The following is a 19,501-nucleotide window of genomic DNA, read 5'->3' on the forward strand; positions in this document are numbered from 1 at the left end:
AGACAGAGAATGAGTCAGACCTGCAGAGTGCTGAGCCCAAACTGGATCTCAAACCTCTGAACACCAAGGCAAAAAAAAAAGCAAAATTATGATCCCTCCTAAACATCCCCCAGAACAGCCAAAAACTTACTTCCTGAAAAAACTATTTATTTGTTTAACATAAAATATCTAATGTGGACTTCAACTCTCCAATGCCGCGCCGGGAACAGGAACCAGAGGAATATTTTACAACAAGCTTGAGATACACCAAGTTTTTCAACATTAAAATGTAAATCCAGCTTAGAAACTGTGCATTCAGACATGGAAACATTCACTGCTCTTTCGGCAAGTATTTGGGAGTAACAAATCATTCCATCCAAGCACACTTGGAGAATTACATTCCACGCTGGCTTGGCACATTGATATCTTGGACACTTGGCAAATCTGAATCCCACAATTCTGTTTGAATTCCAAAGGGTCTCACTTTCCAGCTTGAAATGAAGCAGTTTGCAGTAATCCCTTCACCAGTGAAAAATACTCAGTGTGGAAAAGGATCTTTGGAAGTTTATTTTGTACCTAAACGGTGCTCTGCCCTACTGATAAAATCTATTTGTGATTTATAACTGGTGTGTGTCAGCCCCAGTGTTCTCAGTGAACGAGCTAAAATGGCATTCTCTTGTTAATTAGATGCAAATTCCTGCAAATCCTGAATTTCAGCTCTGTTTCTCTAGTGCCCAGTGGGCTCCTGCTGAATTCAGCCAGGTGGGATCAGCTGTGGAGAGCTCCTTCCTCTCTATTTCACTCAGCTGATGCAAAGCCCATGGATATCCATGGGAGATTCTCCCAGATTTCAGTGAGCTTTGGATCAATTTTTAAGACCCAAAAGGACCAATCTTGGTATTTCTATAATTAATTCTATTTTTTAGTGCAGAATTCATAAAAAGTGAAAAGCAAAAAATTTTTTTTTGGTTCCTTAACACTGCAAATGTCACAGGTTGAAACTGACCTACTCAACAGCATGGAAAATGTTGCATTCCCTATAAATCTTTACCTGGGAAGTAGCTTATCTGTAGGATCCAGCTGGGCATGAACAGATAAACTTCACCTAAAACTCTCTAAAGGCCGTTGAATCTTTAAAACTGCTGAATATTCACCTAAAAAAATGAAGTGAGACGTGAACATTAACCTTGGGAAAGCAGAATTTTAACTCAAGTTTTGAATAACAAACTGGGCCATAGGGTGGGTGCCTTCAGGCCATGCCTGTCCTGCACTTTGGATTCTCTGTCACCTCTACCCAGGCTCAATTCCAGGGTTTGGGGATGCAAACACAGCTCATGGCAAGCCCAAGGAGGGAGGCACAGGAGCACCTGGAGGAGTGGAATGGCCCTGAGGGCCTCCAGCAGAAGGAGGAAGAGGATGGAATGTCAGAGCTGAGGGAGGAACAGGCTGACTTTGCAAAGGCAAACCCAGCTCCAGGAGATCCCAGCTCCAGGAGATCCCAGCCCAGCAGGTTTTCCAGCTCACTGGCCAAACATGTGGGATAATATCTGATTAAACTCATCCAGGATCTGCTTCCTCACTGCTGTATCCCATATCCAGCACATCAGAGGGTCAGTCCAAGGCAAAGCAGAGAGGCTGTGGACTCCCCATCCCTGGGAGTGTCCAAGGTCAGGTTTGGACAGGGCTTGGAGCAGCCTGGCATACTGGAAGGAGTCCCTGTCCATGGCAGGGACTGGATGAGCTCTTTAAGGTCCCTCCCAGCCCAAATCACTTTGGGATTCTGGTATTCCATGAAACAAATCCCTCTGGTTCTGCCCCAGGCACACAGGGAGAATGACCCAAGTGCAGCCTGGCAGAAGGAGGTGAACAAATGAGCTGTGGTTGCTATCAGTGCCACAAGAGCCCTGTCTGTTTACTGGGATCAACTGGAGCTTGAGCTTGCTGGGGAGTGAGGACACAGGGCCAGGGGAGACAGAGAGAACCAACCCAGCTGGAATGGACAGAGAGCTCAGTGCCAGCACCCACAGCTGATTCCAGGGATCCCCTGGGAGATGAATTCATTTTCATGTCGCTGGGAAAAGCCAAGCTTGCCTGTTTCCACCAACCATTCCTGGAATCCTTCACTGAGTCACCCTCCTCCAGTGGGACTGGATGGAAACTCGGTGCCTTGGCAAATTTGCTCTCAGCAGAACACAGCCCCACACACAGTATCAACAACCTCTTTGGCCTTTTCCATCAGCCTGAGTCTCCTGGGTTTCTTTTAAGGAATTATCCACTCCTATTTCCCCCTCAGTCTCCAAACAAACAGCCTGGCACATGGTGGAGCATTGCAGTGACCTCAGAGCTGTGACCCTCAGTGACAGCTGAGCCCAACAGTGCTCACTTGTACTGCACCAAACATGGACTTGGAGATGTATTCCTGACCCCAGGAACAGGATCTGCTTCCCAGGATACTTAAAATATTCAACTGTAAAAATGTGTTGCACGTTTCCCTGTGTTCAGGTGATCAGACAGACCATACACCTCCACTGCTTCCACAGCCTCACCAAATCCATCTCACCCATATTTGGTTGTGTGTTCCAAGGTCTGGAATCCTGAAAATACACTGAGACCTGGATGAGGCCAGATCCTAACACATTCCCACAAACTCTGCCACCTGTCTTGTGGCCAGTGACAGGTTTGTGACAAACCAGACGAGCTTGTCTTCACCTGAGCTCCGTTACATTCCCTGACAAGAGCCACACCTGAAAGAGGGATGTTCCTCACCCAAGGTCCTTGCAGATGGGCTCCTCCCATGGTTTTGTTCATTTATTCCAGCTACATTCCTTTGTCACCAGTCAATGTACAATCAGCAGGAGAAGTCCTGCTCAGCTGTCAGGGAGCAGCTCCATCCCAACGGCAGCACTTCCAACTCTGGTTGGAGCTAACCCAGGTAAAAGGAGCAAGGACACACCTGGATCCACGCAGAGAACCACAGGAGTGAGAACCTCCCCACTCCAAGCAGCAGACAGAGAGCTCAAAGTCCCTGGCAATGCCTGACAAGTCCAATTCTGCTCCGAACCATGAGGATTTACATGTTGGACTTGATGAGCTTTGAGGTGTTTTCCAACCTTAATGACTCTGTGATTTACATTTCTGCTAGGAGCTCTGCAGCAAACCACCCTCCCTGCTCCAACTACCCACCTGGGATGGCAGAAACAGTCAGGAATCAGTTTCCAAGCAATCCATACTTGTTAATCCTCCAGGAACAAAACCCAACTGGAAAGCCCGGATTGGTTTGCCAGAACCACATTTTGGTGGTGCTTTTGATGGCTAAAAGTGCAATGCAGGCATTTAATCCATAGTGTAGGGTATGGAATTCACCCTGTGCCAGGTCAGGGCCACAATAAATATGAACCTCTTGGTTTTAGGCATCAAGTGTTCTAATGACAGCTTAGGCTGGGCTGCAGTCACTTGGCATTTGCTTGGCACGGGACATTTTAAGCGGAAGAGCTGACCATGCAAGCATGACAGACTGAAGAGAAACCCCTCCTGCTAAACTTCCAAGGATATTTGGATCAAAGGCCTCTCCATCCAGAAAGTTTTAATGAGTGTGAGCAAAGAGCAGCAGAAACACAATTTGCTGAGGCTCAACCCCAGATTCCTGCAGTTTGACACGTGACGTTGGCAGTGATGGTGGTCAGCTTTCCATGCTTCAGGCTCGGAGGTTTTGTGAGACATCTTGCTCCTATCCTGCATTCTTCCAGCAGGTTTCCATGTTCCCATCATTCCTGCGATTCCCCTGGGGAATGAGATCCTCTGCCCACCATCTCCTGGCCCCATTCCTTGTGGCTGGACTCCTGGAGGCCACGGCCCTTGGTCTCGATGGGCAGGAAGCAGGAGGCCAGGGCAGCCAGCAGGCAGCAGCCACTGTAAACCACCAGAGTCAGATAGACTGAAGATTCCAACATCACCTGCAGGAAAAAGGGCAGGGAATGCAAAACAGCACCTCAGCATGGAATTACAGACTCTGATAGAGAAATAGGAATTTTAATTGTGGTGTTGGGGAAAAAGTTTAACTTGAAGCGCAGCTTTTGGAAAGGAGGGAGAGGGGCATTTTAGAGATAGTGCCAGGATGAGGGACAGTGGTTTTAAACCCTCAGAGGGCAGGGTTAGTCTGGATTTTAGGAAGGAATTCATCCCTGTGAGGGTGCTGAGGCCCTGGCACAGGTTGCCCAGAGAAGCTGTGGCTGCCCCTGGATCCCTGGAAGTGTCCAAGGCCAGACTGGACAGGGCTTGGAGCAACCTGGGATAGTGAAAGAAAAGCAGGTTCACCATCACTTTCACAAAATCATGGAATTATTAAAGCTGGAAAAGAGCTGTAAGACTGTCAAGTCCAAGCCTCCTGTGCCTCCAGGCTCAGAGGAGGAGGGATTTACCTGTGCAATGAACGGGGTTATGAGGGCTCCCACCCTGGCCATTCCACTGCACGTTCCCAGGCCCAAAGCACGAGTGGCTGTGGGATAAACCTGTGGAGAAAACATCATCCCATCAATGCCAGTAGGAATTCTCCTCCCTCCACTCCTAATGGGAATTAGTAAGTAGTGCCACAGCACATTCTGTTAGACAATGACAATGGGATCTACAACTCCACTCTGGGGTGAGGTCCATTGGGAACAGCTCATCAAAACGACTTTCCCACCCTTTTCTCACTCCCCTTGAATATTCCCATCACCACAACAACCCCCTTACCTCAGGAGTGTAAACATAAGCAGCCTGGAATCCTCCTGAAATAAAAGCTCTTGCAATGAAGAGCAGCACAGTAAGAACATTTCTGTAAGAAGAAAGAGGAGAACAGAGTTTGGGAATGTTCAGTAACATTTACTTTTACTTCCCTCCCAAACTCTGGTAAGAAAACCCAACCGCAGCCTAAAATCTTTCTCCAGCAGAGCACAACCACCCCATGGCTTTTCAAACCACCACTCCCAGTTCTCCCACCACAACCAAGACAGAACATGGATGAATCTAATAGTCCAGTTGTTCCCTGTGCTGGACTCACCTTCCAACACAGAGAAAGAGCAGGAGGCTGCAAAAGGAGAAGACAAGGAAGGACAGGGCCATGGTTTTCTTGCGGCCGATGCGGTCGATGATCCACAGGGTCACCAACACACCTGTGGGAAGAGACCAGGAGACCCTTGGGAATGGAGCAGAGAGGGGCTGCAGCAGATTTAACACAGCCTGGGTGGTTTAGATTGGAAATTTTGGTCTCTCTTTCCAATCCTTTGCTGGCCCCAGGCAGGGCTGTGGGATGGATTGCTACTGGTGTCATGTGAAAACAGGAATTGTGTCCCAGCTGCTGAGTGCTGCTCCATGCTCCCAGATCCACAAATCCACACTCCCATCCAGGGATTACTGCCTAAAACACCTGCTTATGGCTCACTGGAAGAACTTTTGCTCAACCTCAGGCCATTATTCTCTGCTGCATTTAAGGGCTCTTTCCGTTCTGTTATTTAGATGTTTCACCAAATTACTTCTCCCCTGTTTTCTGATAGGAAATAGATTAAGCTCAGTAAATCTCACTATGCTAATTCTTCTCTCCAATGCAATTTTCCCAGATCCTTTTGAAAGCTGATGCACAGCAGGAGTGGGGATAATTCCAGCATCAGTGTCACATCCAGAGGCATCCTGTCAATATTTGTCACTCCCACCACTGTGGGTGTGAGGATCAGACCAGACCTTTCAGCAACAGCATCATCCACACTCTTTTTTCTGGATATCCTTCCCAAAATGACTTTTTGGCAGGACACTCCTCTCAGGAATGACTCTGCATATTTATCAGTCATACCTGCAAATTATCATCAATTAAATGGCTTCTCCTTGAGCTTTTGGCCCTGAAATGATGATCTAGTAGAGTGAAAATAACCTGATCCCTGTCTCTGGTGTAGTTTCAATCAGATTAACACTGGGAGATCACCTCCATCCGAAGGATCAGTGGCTGTTTCACACTACTTTACTTATCCTATATCAGACTGTCCATTGAAATTCACTGGAATTGCCTGAAAATCACAGGATCAGACTGAGGCTGGACACAGAGATTTAGGGAGCAAGTTCTCCATTGATTCACTGTACCCACCATCCTTTAAAAGTACTTCTGGAAAATCACTTATGGATAGAAATTTCAGCATTTCTGTCCCTTTGATTAAATTGGTTTTCCTCCTCCTGAAGTGTTGCTGGGTTGGAATTCACAGTCAGAGGGGATATTCCAAAGCAACGACTGATTTTTTTCTGGAGAGATCCCAGGGCAGGGAGGATCCACAGCCACAGCAAGGAGTTCTGAGTGCTGTGGGAAGCATCAGGCCAGGAATCCCAGTTCCACTGCTGGAATCCCAGTCCCACTTCCATTCCCACACCCTGAGCCATTCCAGGGAAAAAACTGGTGCCTCTCATTGCTCCTTACCAGGGAATTCTGACAGAGTTGTCCAGAGCAGGTCAGTGTAATCTTCCTCTGTCAGGTACTCACAGGTCAGGCTGCACTTGGCTTTAACTTCCTGCCTTCTGCTGGATACTGGGGAGGAAAAAAGCACAAATATTTAATATATTTTAAGTAAATTATTCCCTGTTTACCTTCCTGCTGTGTTTCTATCACTCTTCCTGCTGAAACTTGGGAAGGGATGCACTGAAAGGACTGGCATGGATTCACTGCACCAACCACCCTTTAAAATACTTCTGGAAAGTCATTTAGGGATAGAAATTCAAGTGATTTAATTGTTATTCCTCTTCTGAATGCTTGATGTGCTGCTGGGATGGAACCCAGGGTCAGAGTGGCATAGGAGAGCAATGCCTGGTGATTTTACCTGGTAACACTGAATATTTGGAATGTTTTCTGTGACAGGATGGTTGCAGTCACAGTGAAAATTCCACCTCCTTATCAGCTGTACAGCCTGAATTATTTTCCAGCCCAGGGCTCAGAACAGAATTAACCCAAATAATTCAGTTTCTCCCAACAAAAATTGGGATCCCAACACTTCCTGCATTCTGAGAATACTGAATAACATTAAGTCCTTGTAAAAAACAAGGGTTTTTAAGGGCTGCATCCTCATCTGGGGAGGCAAACCTGAGTCAGAGCTCTCAGAGCTCATTGCTGCTGTTCAGCCCTGGGATCTGGGGCTGCTCCAACACTCCCCATCCTCCTCTTATAATTTCCCAACTTTCAGGCAGTTTTCCCTAATTACAAGTGTTCTGAATGCAATCATTCCTCCCCTGGGGAATCAAACTGTTCAAGGCTCTTCATAACTCAGTCAAAGCGCCTTTTTTTCCCAAAAAAAAATTCTGCAGCACAAAGGATGTTGATTTCCCACCATTATCTTTCTTCTCAGCAGGTTTTCCCATCTTGAGAGCCCAGGAGCTCCACAGCAGCAGTTTCTCTCTCTCAGAACTAATTAGACTTGTCAAATCCCCAAACTTTTATATTTTTTTCAATCACTTTTTTAATCAAGAAGAACAGGTAACAGGTCTGCCTTGAAGGTTGTCTTGCTGTTTTACATTTTGGGCTCAAAACCACTGCAGGACTTCTCTGCACTGGGCAGAGATGAGGAAATATTTAAAATAAAGTCAACTTCAAACTCAGCCACGTTCCTTTTCCAAACCAACAGCAGAAGGTGATCTAATAAAAGATATTCCAGCAGTTTTAACAGGACATATTTGAAAAGAAAAGGTGGATCAATACTCACTGCTGCAAACATCTCCTGCTTGGAAGAGCTCTGTAGTTAATAAAACTAACCCATAATATGAAAAAGCATTGGAAAACCTGCAAGGAAGCAAATGAGAGAGGAAGGTTCAGGTGGTCCAACTCAGATGAAAGAACATGAATCAAAAGTCCTACCTCAAAGATATTTCCTATCAGCATTCAGAAAATTAAAGGGCAATTTGATTGGGCATGACTGGGTGGTTTAATAAATCACAAATCAATACAAGTTGGGGTTTTTTTTTTGTTTGGTTGTTTCTTTTCTGAGGAGGAAGTTGCTGTATTTGAGTAAAATCCCTTCAATAACCCCCATTTAGAGCTGTGCTGGCACTGAACCTTTAGGTTTTCTCTTACCAAATGAACCAGAGCAACAACGTGGTCCAGCGGAAATGGGGAGTGAAAAGGTCTCTCATTTTGCCTCGGTCTTCCTGTTGGGAACAAGCAGAGGTTGGATGATGAGGGACAGCTAGAGTGTCAAATTCCATCCTGTCTCACGAGTTCAGATCTGGGAATTCTGACCTGAGCTCTCCAGCAAGCTCAAGGTTTGATTTTCTTTAATAACAATGAGGTTAGATAACATTAATGCTCATTTCAAAGCTGTTTTTCATTTTCATTTGCTAATGAGAAATTAACTCTTCCTCACTGGGAAAGATGCCTAAATGATCAAATCTCAATTTTATGTCTAGTTGAGATGTAAATCAATAAAAATATTAATTATTTGCTTACAACCCCCTCAGTTTTATTGTTATGGAGGTTTCTGTGACCTCCTGGACCTACCAGACCTACCTGTCTGGAAATCACCAGTTTTCCCAAAGGCATTGGAGCTCCATTTTCTGTGGCTATCCTCTTCAAAGTGGCCAGAGCTTTCTCCTGGTTCCCAGACAACACATCATACCTGGCACTTTCTGGCAGCCACTGAGGGAGCAAAGCAGGTCACACACACAGGAGGATGTCACAACCAGCAAGAAAAACCAGGATTTTCCTTGGGGGAAAAGCTCAGTGACTCCAGACTCTCACAGAACAAAGGATTACAGAACTGAGCTTGGAGAATTCCAAGAATCACCTCATCAGGCTTTAAAAGCTGCAACTCCCCACTTTCCCCATGAACTCAGAACTCTTCCCCTTCCATTCCTTTTGATTTATCCTTGAGAAATGTTGGGGATTTTTGCAGGTTCTTTACATTACCCCTTCCCTGTAGGAATGGCAAAGCATCCAGGGCAGATAACAAAATGCCCTTGGATTTCCAAAATTTATGGGTTTGAGCTCCTTTATCACTGGAGGTATTCCTGAAAAATTAAGGAAAATTGAGGGCTGCCAAACCACCTGACAAGGACATTTATCTATGGGGAGATGGAGTTGGCAAATATATAACCTAATAAATAATAAAATATAAAATATATCACTGAAGCTCAGGTTTAACTTATTTTGGAATCTGACTTGCACTCTGCAGATTCTGTCCCTGATTTGGGAGGGTTTTTGAGTGGAAATTGATTCTAAAAGTGACAAAATTGAAAGAGCATTTAGGGAAATAACAGCAGCTTTGGATAAAATTTTGATTCCACTGAGTTTAGTTGAAACCAAGTCATTAAATTGGAGAGGCTTCCAGGGCTGATTTCACAAAATTCCAGCCCACCACTGTCCTCCAGCAATTAAGTCACATCAACACAGCTCTCCCTGGACTACTTTTTCCCAGCACCCTGTTGAAACAGCATTTTTTTGGTCATTATTTCAGTTATTTCACAGCAGACACCACCAGAGAGCTCCAAACTGTCCTGATTTCCTTCAGAATGGGGTAGAGGAGTGGGAATTGCAGGAATGCACATGAATCTTTAAGGAATACTTACAAAACACAGGCCAGCAAAGAGCAGGAGTGGGAGGGCAGAGAGGATGAGGAGCCAGCGCCAGCCGAGCGTGGGCATCACCACCACTGCCAGGAGCACTTCAAACACAGTCCCAAGGGCCCAGAACACCTGGAAAATGGGAAAAAAAACAGCAAAATGAGGATACCAGTGCTCCCAAGGCTTCCTTTTTGGAGAATTCCAGGTTGTGCTCACCAGGGATGGCTGGAGAGAGAAATGCCAGGGGTGTGAATTCTGCCTTAAAATATTCCAAGGACAAAATTCTGCCCTGTGTGACATTTGGATGAAGAAGTGGAGCTGAATTTAGTCCTGAATTTGTGGAGCTGTCAGCTCTCCAAATCCATCACTGGGTTGGAGATGAATTTCACCAGGAAATCACAGACACCCAATTACCCCCACTGTGCTCACAGCAGTCACCCTGCAGCCCTGGATGCAAAATCATTTGGAAAAAAAGGCAAATTGAACACAAAGAGTGTGACAGAAAACTTTCTGCTGCTTTTGGAGCTGGGCTGCTAGCAGAGCTCAGGAGTGACTCAGCTCCACACCAAAGTGGTCAGGCAAGGTCTGAGGGGATTTCTAGGCAGGAGGATGGAAGGGATGTAACCAAGAGTAGGATTTGTCCCTCAAGGATCAGAATGCACCTACTCACCTCTATTAATAAAATGCACTTTGCTCTGGCTTTCATTGGAAGGAATTCAGCATACAAAGTTACCCTGCAAAGAGGGAAAGGAGAGGAAAATGTCAGGCTAGCACAGAGAGGGAAATGCCACACCAGACAGAGGTTCAAACATCCCCACTGCCTTTTAATAAAACTGCCAAACCCAGAGCAGTAGCTCAAAGCTCTCCCTACTCCCAGTTCTGTTTGCCCAGAAAAAATTCTTCAACATTGCAAGAGAGGACAAAATTTGCTCTCTTTGTGTGGTTTTGTGACCCCATAGTGGTCAGTTAAATGCAGATTTTGATGCACATGTTTCCACAGCCCTGCTCTGAGCCAGAGCACCATTTTATCTGTTATTTTCAGTGTGGTCCATCAGAATTCAACACAAACTCTTGCTGGATAAAGTATTCCTTCAGGGCTTTACAAGTGGCTCAGAGAATTCCCATCAGCCTCCTGTGCCAGGGTTCAATTCTCCAAAAGGGCAATACTTTCATGTTACTGGTATAAAATAATTTGCATTCTTTTATTGTGGGATTCAAAGAGCAACCACTGAGCTCTGCAGAGGCTTTGTTCCATGCCTGTGCCAAGGAGTGATGGCACAGCTTCTCCAGGAGGATTTCCTGAGGAGGAATTCAGGCAGCAGCCAGTCCAGGCTCTGTCATCTCTCTCAAACTGGTAAGGCTTGGCTTTGCTTCTTTGCTCCTGCTCTGTTTGTATTCAATTAACTCAGCCTGTTTCTGCCTCCAAACTCCTCAGGCTTCCTTTGAGGTTTGAGACAAAATTCCTACTAACTTAACAAAGAGTGGATTGATCTCCAAGGAGCTGTCCAGGACTCAGCTCATGGAAAGGATAAAGTCACACACAATATTTCATCCAGTGGTTTAGAGAACTCAAATCACATCTTGAAATGTAGCTCAGGTAGCGCAGAGAAAAACAAGAGCTGCTGAATGACCCCAACAGAAGAAGGACATGGAATTGTTGGAGCCAATTCAGAGGAGGAAATTACAAAGACACTCATTCCATGGAGATCCAGGCCCTCACCTCCAAAATCACACAGCCTGCTTAAGGGTATGAGAAAAGAGTTACTTTTCCTGCTTCATCCATGTTTATCCCTCTGTCAGATAAATCCCTGTTATAGTTAGAACAGCAAACAAACTCAGGGAGGATGGGATCCACTTGGAGATCTACAACTGACTCTTTTTTAGCTCTGCTGAAGCCATGGAACCTCAGTGAGTCAAGTCAAGTGGTCCTGGCTGGGCTGTAGCTGCAGCTCTGGACCTTTCATCTGGGAGTGGCAATGGAAAAGTCTTGCCTTGGGAAGGAGTCTGTGAGCCATTAATCCAAGTCAGACTCTGCCTGCTCTGAAATAGCACCTCCAGAAGGCAAAATATCAATTATTGATAAGGATAAAAGGCTACACAGAGAGAGAATGGTTGTACTCTTCCCTTTACATTTATAATTAAAAGCCTAGAGCAGGGTTATTTATTGCAGGTGGAAAATTTATGGATCACTCTCTTCAGTGAAAGGAACAACACAGTGATTGAGGAATATCTTCACTTTGCCTTTTCCTTCTGAGCCATCACAGCATCTCCAGTGCTGCAGGTCTGGGCTGTGTGGGTTTGGAATTGCAGCTCAGGGTGGGATGGGGAAGTTCAGGCTCTGATTGAACAATAATCTGGAGTTTTACACAGTCAGGGTTCAGCTCTGCCTCTAATTGCTGGGGTTTAGGTCATGACTTGCCTTGCAACAAGACCAAGGTTTGGGGTGGCTGAGCAGAAACAAGACTTCAATTTGACAGGAGAATTTTGTAAGGAAGAAATAAAAAAATGAGGAAGCTTGGATTTGGGAATATTTACTTACGACTGAGGCACTCCTCCAATCCCAAAGCCCACCAGGCCCCTCAGCACCAGGATCCAGCTGTAAATGGGAGCAAATCCACTGAGGATCCCATAGTAGAGTGTCCACAACACGCTGATCTTTAGGCCCTGTGTTCAGCAAGAGTTAGAAATGACTGTAGCACAAATGAAAGTGTAAAACAGAGCTTCAAATTCCTTATATTTCACAGGAGCTCAGTTCTGGATAATGCTGCTTTGTACATGTGGACTATGATATTTGTGAATATGGAATCATGGAATATTTTGGGTTGGAAGGGGACTTAAATCTCATCCAGAGCCACCCCCTGATATGGACAGGGACACCTTCTACTATCCCAGGTTGCTCCAAGCCCTGTCCAACCTGTCCTTGGACAATTCCAGGGATCCAGGGGCAGCCACAGCTTCTCTGGGAATCTGCACCAGTTGCACTGAAATGCCCACACTGCAGAAATATTGGGGTAAATCCCAGCAGGAGCTGCAGACTTACTGTTTTCCTCCCATACTGGTCTGAAATGTTTCCCCAGAGAGTGGAGCTGGACATCATTCCCACAAACACCACCTGTGAAACAGCAAGCAAAAAAAAATCTTTCCCTTAAAAACAAATGAAAATTCCAGCATGACAGCACAGAAGACAAACTTCCAGTGAAACCAGAACATTTCAGCCCGAAATAGAGCGAGATGGGCAGAGAATGGTTTGGGTTGGAAAGGACCTTAAAGATCATCCAGTTTTCTCAGGGAAGCAATAATGGAGATAAAATCACACCTTAAAAGTTTAGCAAAGTCTGAAGTGGGAAAAAAAATACGCTGAGCCCTTTCCAGAGGTGACATTCTTGTGTTGAATGCTCTGTATTCAGGGATGGGACATTCATGGGATCCAAGGACACCATTTCAATCTGCTGAGCATTTTGACCATTTTATACAATCAAACAAAGGGCATTAGAAGTTAAAGGAGAAAGAAATGCAGGGAATAAAGTCCCTGCATTCAGCAGTGATCAGTACTGAGAGAAGAGTTCCCAAATTTGTTTTCTTATCCCTAAAGGCATTGCTGGATTCCAACATCACAGCACCATGCCTGGAGGTGGTGTTATGAGAGCTCTGCTTCCAAAGATCACTGGATAGTCCCAGAATTATTTAGGATAAATTAATTATTAGAATTATTATTTAGAAATAATCAATTATTTAATTATTTAGAATCATTATAGGGAAAAGCCCTTTGAGATCATTGAGTCCAACCTCAAAAAACAACTATTTGTTCTCTCTCAGGGCTCCCAGACTGTCAGTGTCCCAGAGAGCTGGAATGGGAGTGGGGAGTGAAAAAGATTTTCAAGCAAGATAATAAAATTTACCACTTTTTTTTTAGAATTAATCAAATGGTTTGAATTTTAGAATGAATCTGAGCAAATTCATAGGTTTTCCAGGAAATTATATTAAACTTCAAGCCTGAAACTTGCCAAATGCCCTCAGTTGTCACCAAATTTCGTTACTTCAATCTTTTAAATAAACTCCTACAAATCTTTTTAAAAAACTCCTATAAACTTCCAACCTGAAGGTAACCTTCAAATGCCACACAGAGATTTAATTTTAGTGATACAAAGCAAAAATGTCTGGATAACAATGATGGAAAAACCTCAGGGAAGACAGGAGCTGTCAGGTGTTTTTCCTACCGAGGTGAGCAATGCAACCTGCCAGCTGGGTAAGCGCCACTCACAGTGCAGCTGAGGAGCAAGGATACTTAAAATCATCATTTCCATGGCATCTGCCATCTGCAGAGGGAAGAGAAAGCAAAATCAACAACTGGCTGGCAAGCAGGTGGATTTAGGAGGCAATAATGGGCTCTGGTGACATTTCCGTGATGTTCCCACCTTGCGGCGAAATAAAACATTTAACATTTAAACTCGTTTCTGACTGTCAGCACATTTAGTAACTCTGGCTGAGAGGATTCAAACAGCCAAATCAAAAGGTTTTGAGGAGGTTTGGCTGGTCAGTGACTCATGTTCAGCCCCTTCCATAGTGCAAATTCAAGCTTCCAGCCTCTTCACCCACAGATTCAGTCAGAACTGTTTAATACCTTGTAATTTATTCCCTTTCTCCCTTAAACATTCCTGGATCTGTAAACCAAATTCCATAGCTGATTTGGGATCTAAACCATGGCAGATTTCAGCCTTTTACATGGATAAAAGCCAATAAATACAGCTCCAGGTATCAGGATCCTTAAATAAACCCCAGGAGGTGGAAAACAGAGCTGCATAAAGAGGAGAAAAATTGAAACCAGTGCTTTTGCTGTTGATATCAAGGTTAAAACTGGAAGTGCTGGGTTGCTGTTCCTCTGAAACTGAGATTACAGCAATCCTGACTGATACAGACAACAGAGATTGCAGCTGATGGGAGGAATGTGGCAAAGCCACTGCAGGAAACCTCAGGTTCTGCAGGAGTAGCCTGGAACTTCTTTCATTTGAAACCAGATTTGAAGCAGAGAATCAAAACCAAATCAAATTTGGTTTTTCAAATTCTGATTTATAAAAAACTCAGAGACAAAGAAATCCATCATTATTCATCACCCCTCACAACAAGGCTGAGTCCAGCTGCTATTTCAGAATTTCCAGTAAAATTCCTGCTTTATTGTACATTTATCTGTTTGGAGACTCTCTGTGCTCATTATCTGAAATCCCTGAGATCCTCTAAGTCATGACCATGCAACAGATCCTGATCCCAATTACTTGCCCATGCTAATCCAGTAATGACAGAGAGCTTCCACTGGAACTTCCCAAATCCAATGGCTTCCACCGCATCTTCCACCATGAAAGTATCTGGAAAGAAAACAATTCCAGTGGATTTGTACAATTCCTTGCAAAAGGAATTATTGCTCAAATTCTCTTGAGAGAGGATTTGCTGGTTTAATTGTTAATTAATTGGGTAATCTGCTGAGATCTCAAATATATAATAGAGATACTTAGTTTCTATGCAGTTCCTGCTTGGGCAAATCTCTGTGTTCATCCAAAGCCAAAATAATTCTGATTATTCCTAGAATATTTTAATCACGTGGAGGTAAATCATGTTCAGCCTCTTCCTCCTGGGAGTGACTCCTCCAGCCAAGGAGGAAAGTGCAGCTTTCTCTAGGGACAAACAGCTCTGCCAAGAAGTACTGGGAGCTGCAGGGAATATTTTAGTGCAACCTGCCATTATTTAAACCAAGAATTTCTCCCAAACACAGAAATTGTAAACCCTGCTTCTGTTAAAAATGCTGGTGGTTGTTTTCCACCCACTGCCATGACCTCTTTAGTTTGTTCCAGCTGAAGGTGCTGAGATGTCTCAAATTCCTCTGCTCAAGTGCAAAATGAAATGACCAAGAAGAGCACATTTGGACATTAGAGTTGTTTAAATCAGTTCAGGTCTCACAGTTCTAACACTTCCAGCAGTCTGAAAAGGACATTCCTCAGAAAAGCTTTGGCTCAGAGCTGTGAGATCCTCACAGAAACACAAATCAGGAGGAAATCAAACAAAATCCAAGGGATGAAGCACAGCAGAGAAGTTCATAAACAAGATTAACACCAAATTGTCACTCTGTGCTAAGACAAACCCAATATTTCTCATCTCTCCCAAAGCAGTGATGCCTCCAAGCAGGAAGCAGAGGCTGGGATGGACAGGAATTCTGCAGATTCATCTCAGCCTTGAAGGAGAGCTGGGTGTAGCTGCTCCAGGAGCACTGAGCAGCTCCAGAGGGAAATCAAGCAATCCCCAGTGTGGAACAGGGGGTGGCAGCTGGACAAAAAACCCTCTAAGAGGAGCATCCAGTACTGGGGACACAAAAGGGACCACATGGAGCATTCTGCAGGGAATGGGCTGATCAAGCCATGATTTTCAGGTGGAAAACAATTCCCCTGTGTTATTATTTTTATCTGGGGATCCTCAACTTCTCCAAACCCCCTGACTGGGATGAAGAGGCCCCACATTTCTCCACAGGAAGAAAACAAGAGACCTGCTCACCATCCGTGGGGTTGGCAAATTCCTTGGGCACTGCAGCTCCATCCCCCAGCTCCACAGGCTCCAGCTCCGTCCTCACCCCCTCGATCTGCACCTCGTGCTCTCCCGAAATTCCATCCTCCTCCGACCTCGAGCTCTCCCCCGTGCGGCGGAACTTCACCACCCTGCAAGCACAGAAACACGGATTGCTCCTTCCAGGGGGCTTTGGAGTGCCAGGAGTTGTGCTTGGTGAGTCTTAAAGGCTTGTTTAACCAAGCAGCATCCAGGTTTTTCCTCATTCCCTGTCTTGGTGAACCTTAAAGTCTTGTTTAATCAGGATTCAGGTTTCTCCTCATTCCCTGTCTTGGTGAGCCTTAAAGCCTTGTTTAATCACACAGCATCCAGGTTTCTCCTCATTCCCTGTCTCCATTTTCCACAGGGAATGCTGTGAGTTGAGTTTGGATCTGGTTTCAGGTGTCCTGCATTGGGATGGGATGTAATCCTTGTTCTTGGACGCAGAGGTTGTTATTGTGTTATCTACAAAGTTATAAAACCACGGAGGTCATAAAAATATGATGAAATGATACATATTTAATGAGATCCGTGTTTTGTGCCTCTGGATTTTATTGGGAATTAGGCATTGCTGTGTCATTGATTTTCGGGGGTTTTGTCCTGGTAGGAAGAGCCCAAATTCCATTTTCTGAGTTGGCTTTGTGATTAGAAGTGAAACTCCTGAAATGTGCCAGATTTGGAAATATTGTTTAGTGAAATACAATTAATGAGACCATTCAGGGAACGGATGGATTTTTTTTCCATCAGGATGCTGATTCTGTGATTCTGCTTTCACCTTTAACAGAATTATTTAACACCATGTAATGAATTAAATATCTATATTTTAAGACCAGAATTTGCTAAATTGACACAGCTTTGATGTTTTGGTCAGACGGATTTGCTCCCTTTCCACAGAGAAGGTTCTTTTCCCATGAAGTTTTCAGTGGCCAATAATTTGGGAACAGATCCACCAAATTTCCTTCACTTTACCTGCAACACAATGCAACTTTTTCCCCTTGAGAAGTGAAAATTCCTTGGATTTAAGTGAAATATATAAATATTTTTAATAGATTAAATTACCACAGGGAGGGACTTTTAAAGATCTTTTCAGCTTTGGAAGTGGTGGATCCCACAAAACCTGAGAATCACAAACCCATGCAGGGATTGCCACATTGCTTAGCACAGAAAATAAAAATACAGGTGTATAATTTAGGAATATACGAAAAAAATTGACACAAGTGAAGGAAAAAAAACCTCTACTGGGATAATTTCTGTTCCATACTTGCCAAATTTTTCCCATCTGGGACACCTCAGGGAGCTGCTGCATTTATTTGCAAGATCTCACAGCACCAAAACACCTGCACTGGAATGTATTTAGAACATATTCCGATGTTTTGTTCTTAAAAATGGGGGGGAAAAAAAGCTTAATGAAGTAATCTCTGATTCATTTTCCCGACAAGCTGAAGGATTGGAAAAGAACTGGAGTTCATGTCGCTTTCCCAACTTATCAGGAATGTTATGGGACAGGGTGCTGTCATTGACACGAGCTCATGAATATTTAACACCAACTTGAAACGCTCATTCCCTGCCTTGCAGAGCCCATGATTTATAAATAGGAATATGTTGCAAAACACCTGAGAACGGAGCATTAGGAAAAATGGGTTGGGTTTTCAAGGATGCATTCGGCATTGAGGGGAAAGGAAGGAATTCCTGGGGTTTAAAGGCACCAGAGATTTTATCAGGTTTGGGGTTTAGTTTGGTTTTTTTATTTTTTTTTCCCCACAGATCCGACAACCATACCCCAAAGGCAGAGTTGCTGGCAAAAATCAGCATTTTCTTTGTGCAGCAGCGTTTGCCTCTTCAGAAACCCTGGGAATGCCGATTGTCCCCCCAAAACACACCTTGGCAGGGCAGGCTCTGCTCTGCAATTCCTCCCCGGCAGGGAGGAGGATGGGGAGGAAAAGCCTCCCCAGCACACCGTTATTTACAGATAAACCCCCCTGCAACGGCAATTCCAACCTCTCCTCTCCCAAAATCTCCAGCCGGTTTTATCCCACCCCTGCCGATTTTTCACCACCACCAAATCCACGCCGAGAAAACCCCCCCGGAACGAGCGGATTTATGTAACAAACATCTCCTGCATCCCTCGGGATGCTGCACCCGGGCAGCTCCAGCGGGAAAATCTGCTTCCCGGGGCCTAACCCTCTCCCCGGCAGAACTGCCCGCAGCTCGGCGGGATTCCCGCGGCCGGAGGGGAAGGATCCCCCCCGGAGCTACTCACGGCAGCTGCTTCAGCTGGAACAAATCCTCCTCCATGGCCGGGCGGCGGCTGCGCTCATCGCTCCCGCATGGCGGGCTCGGGATGCGGGCAGGAGCGGGATGGAGCTGCGGAGCGCCGGGAGAGCTGGAGAGGCTGGAGAGGCTGGACAGCTCCGCAGGAACGGCCGGGCAGCGCGCACCCGCTCGGCTCGGCACGGCTCAGCACGGCTGGACCTGGCTCAGCACGGCTCGGCTTGGTGCAGCTCAGCTCGGCACGGCTGGGCTCAGCTGGGCTCGTTTCGGCTCAGCTCGATTTGGCACGGCTGAGCTCCGCTCGGCTCGGCTTGGCATGGTTTGGCACAGCTCAGCTCGGCTTGGCTCAGTTTAGCTTAGCTGGGCTGAGCAGAGCACAGCTTGGCTCGGATCAGCTCAGCTGGACTGGCTATAGGGGCTTGGCTTAGTTTAGCTCGGTAGGGTTTGGCCCGGTTGGGCTCTGTTTGGCTCGGCTGGGCTGGGTTTGGCTCGGCTGGGCTGGGTTTGGCCCGGCTGGGCTCACCTGAACTCTCCCGGGCCAGACTCAGCTCAGCTCAGCACGGCTCGGAGGCTAACTCAGCCGCGTTCCCCTTGGCCCCGAGCGGGGCTGCTCTGAGGGCTGATCAGCCCATGGAAGGGCTGAAGCGGGACAATCCCCGAGCCCAGGCGCTGCCCCAGCCAGGGCCACCCGGGCCGTGTCCCCGAGCGTCACATCCCCGGGACGGGAAATCCCCCGGGATGGCACCCTTTCCAGCAGGATTTGCCCTCACTATCCCGACTAAAGCGCCTGTGGAGCCTGTGGGAACAGAACGGAACGGAATGTCGCACTGTTCTCCCGGCGCTCTGAGGCGCGGCCCGCGATCCCTCAGGGGCTCTGAGGGCCGCGCAGCGCGGGGAGCCGGCCTGGCACACCGGGAGCGGCCTGTGAGCCCTTCACAGCGGGTGTCACACCCGGCACGGGCCCGGTGCCCCCGCTATGTGCCATTCCCACCCTCCCGGCCTGTCCCCGGCCCGCCCCCGGCCCGCCGCGTCACTCCGGTCCCTCCCCTCCCCGCCCCGCCCGCCGCCATGCCCGGTGCGCACCATCACCAGCCCCCCCCGCACC

The 19,501-nt window shown here is 46.2% G+C and overlaps 1 protein-coding gene across 3 annotated transcripts; it reads right to left on the minus strand.

Annotated features, from left to right (window-relative positions):
• Positions 1-130: 130 nt before the first annotated feature.
• On the minus strand, positions 131-19,397 carry SVOP (SV2 related protein). 3 transcript variants are annotated; one of them, XR_014855298.1, is made up of 17 exons: positions 18,386-19,397; positions 16,078-16,238; positions 14,815-14,900; positions 13,758-13,856; positions 12,581-12,652; positions 12,080-12,204; positions 10,211-10,274; positions 9,547-9,672; positions 8,489-8,617; positions 8,057-8,130; positions 7,689-7,765; positions 6,416-6,523; positions 5,018-5,129; positions 4,711-4,792; positions 4,398-4,487; positions 3,210-3,932; positions 131-1,133 (listed from the first exon to the last, which is right to left on the minus strand). XR_014855298.1 is itself a non-coding variant. In XM_085075627.1 (16 exons), the coding sequence occupies exons 1-16, from the start codon at positions 18,418-18,420 to the stop codon at positions 3,744-3,746; spliced, it is 1,629 nt and encodes a 542-aa protein (XP_084931753.1). In that variant the 5' UTR covers positions 18,421-19,397; the 3' UTR covers positions 131-3,743. The 3 variants fall into 3 exon arrangements, 1 of the variants encoding a protein (XP_084931753.1); XR_014855297.1 differs by having other exon boundaries at positions 3,163-3,932; XM_085075627.1 differs by having other exon boundaries at positions 131-3,932.
• Positions 19,398-19,501: the final 104 nt, after the last annotated feature.

This window comes from Lichenostomus cassidix, chromosome 15, assembly GCF_008360975.1.
Source record: "Lichenostomus cassidix isolate B80296 chromosome 15, HeHo_3.0, whole genome shotgun sequence".
Taxonomy (NCBI): Eukaryota; Metazoa; Chordata; class Aves; order Passeriformes; family Meliphagidae; genus Lichenostomus; species Lichenostomus cassidix.

Coding starts and splice junctions, on each gene's coding strand:
- SVOP (XM_085075627.1), bottom strand. CDS start 18,420: ATGGAGGAGGATTTGTTCCAGCTGAAGCAGCTGCC. Junction 14,901..16,077: donor ATTTGCCAACCCCACGGATG/GTGAGCAGGTCT, acceptor TTTTCTTTCCAG/ATACTTTCATGGTGGAAGAT. Junction 10,275..12,079: donor ATTGGAGGAGTGCCTCAGTC/GTAAGTAAATAT, acceptor CCCTCTTTGCAG/GGTAACTTTGTATGCTGAAT.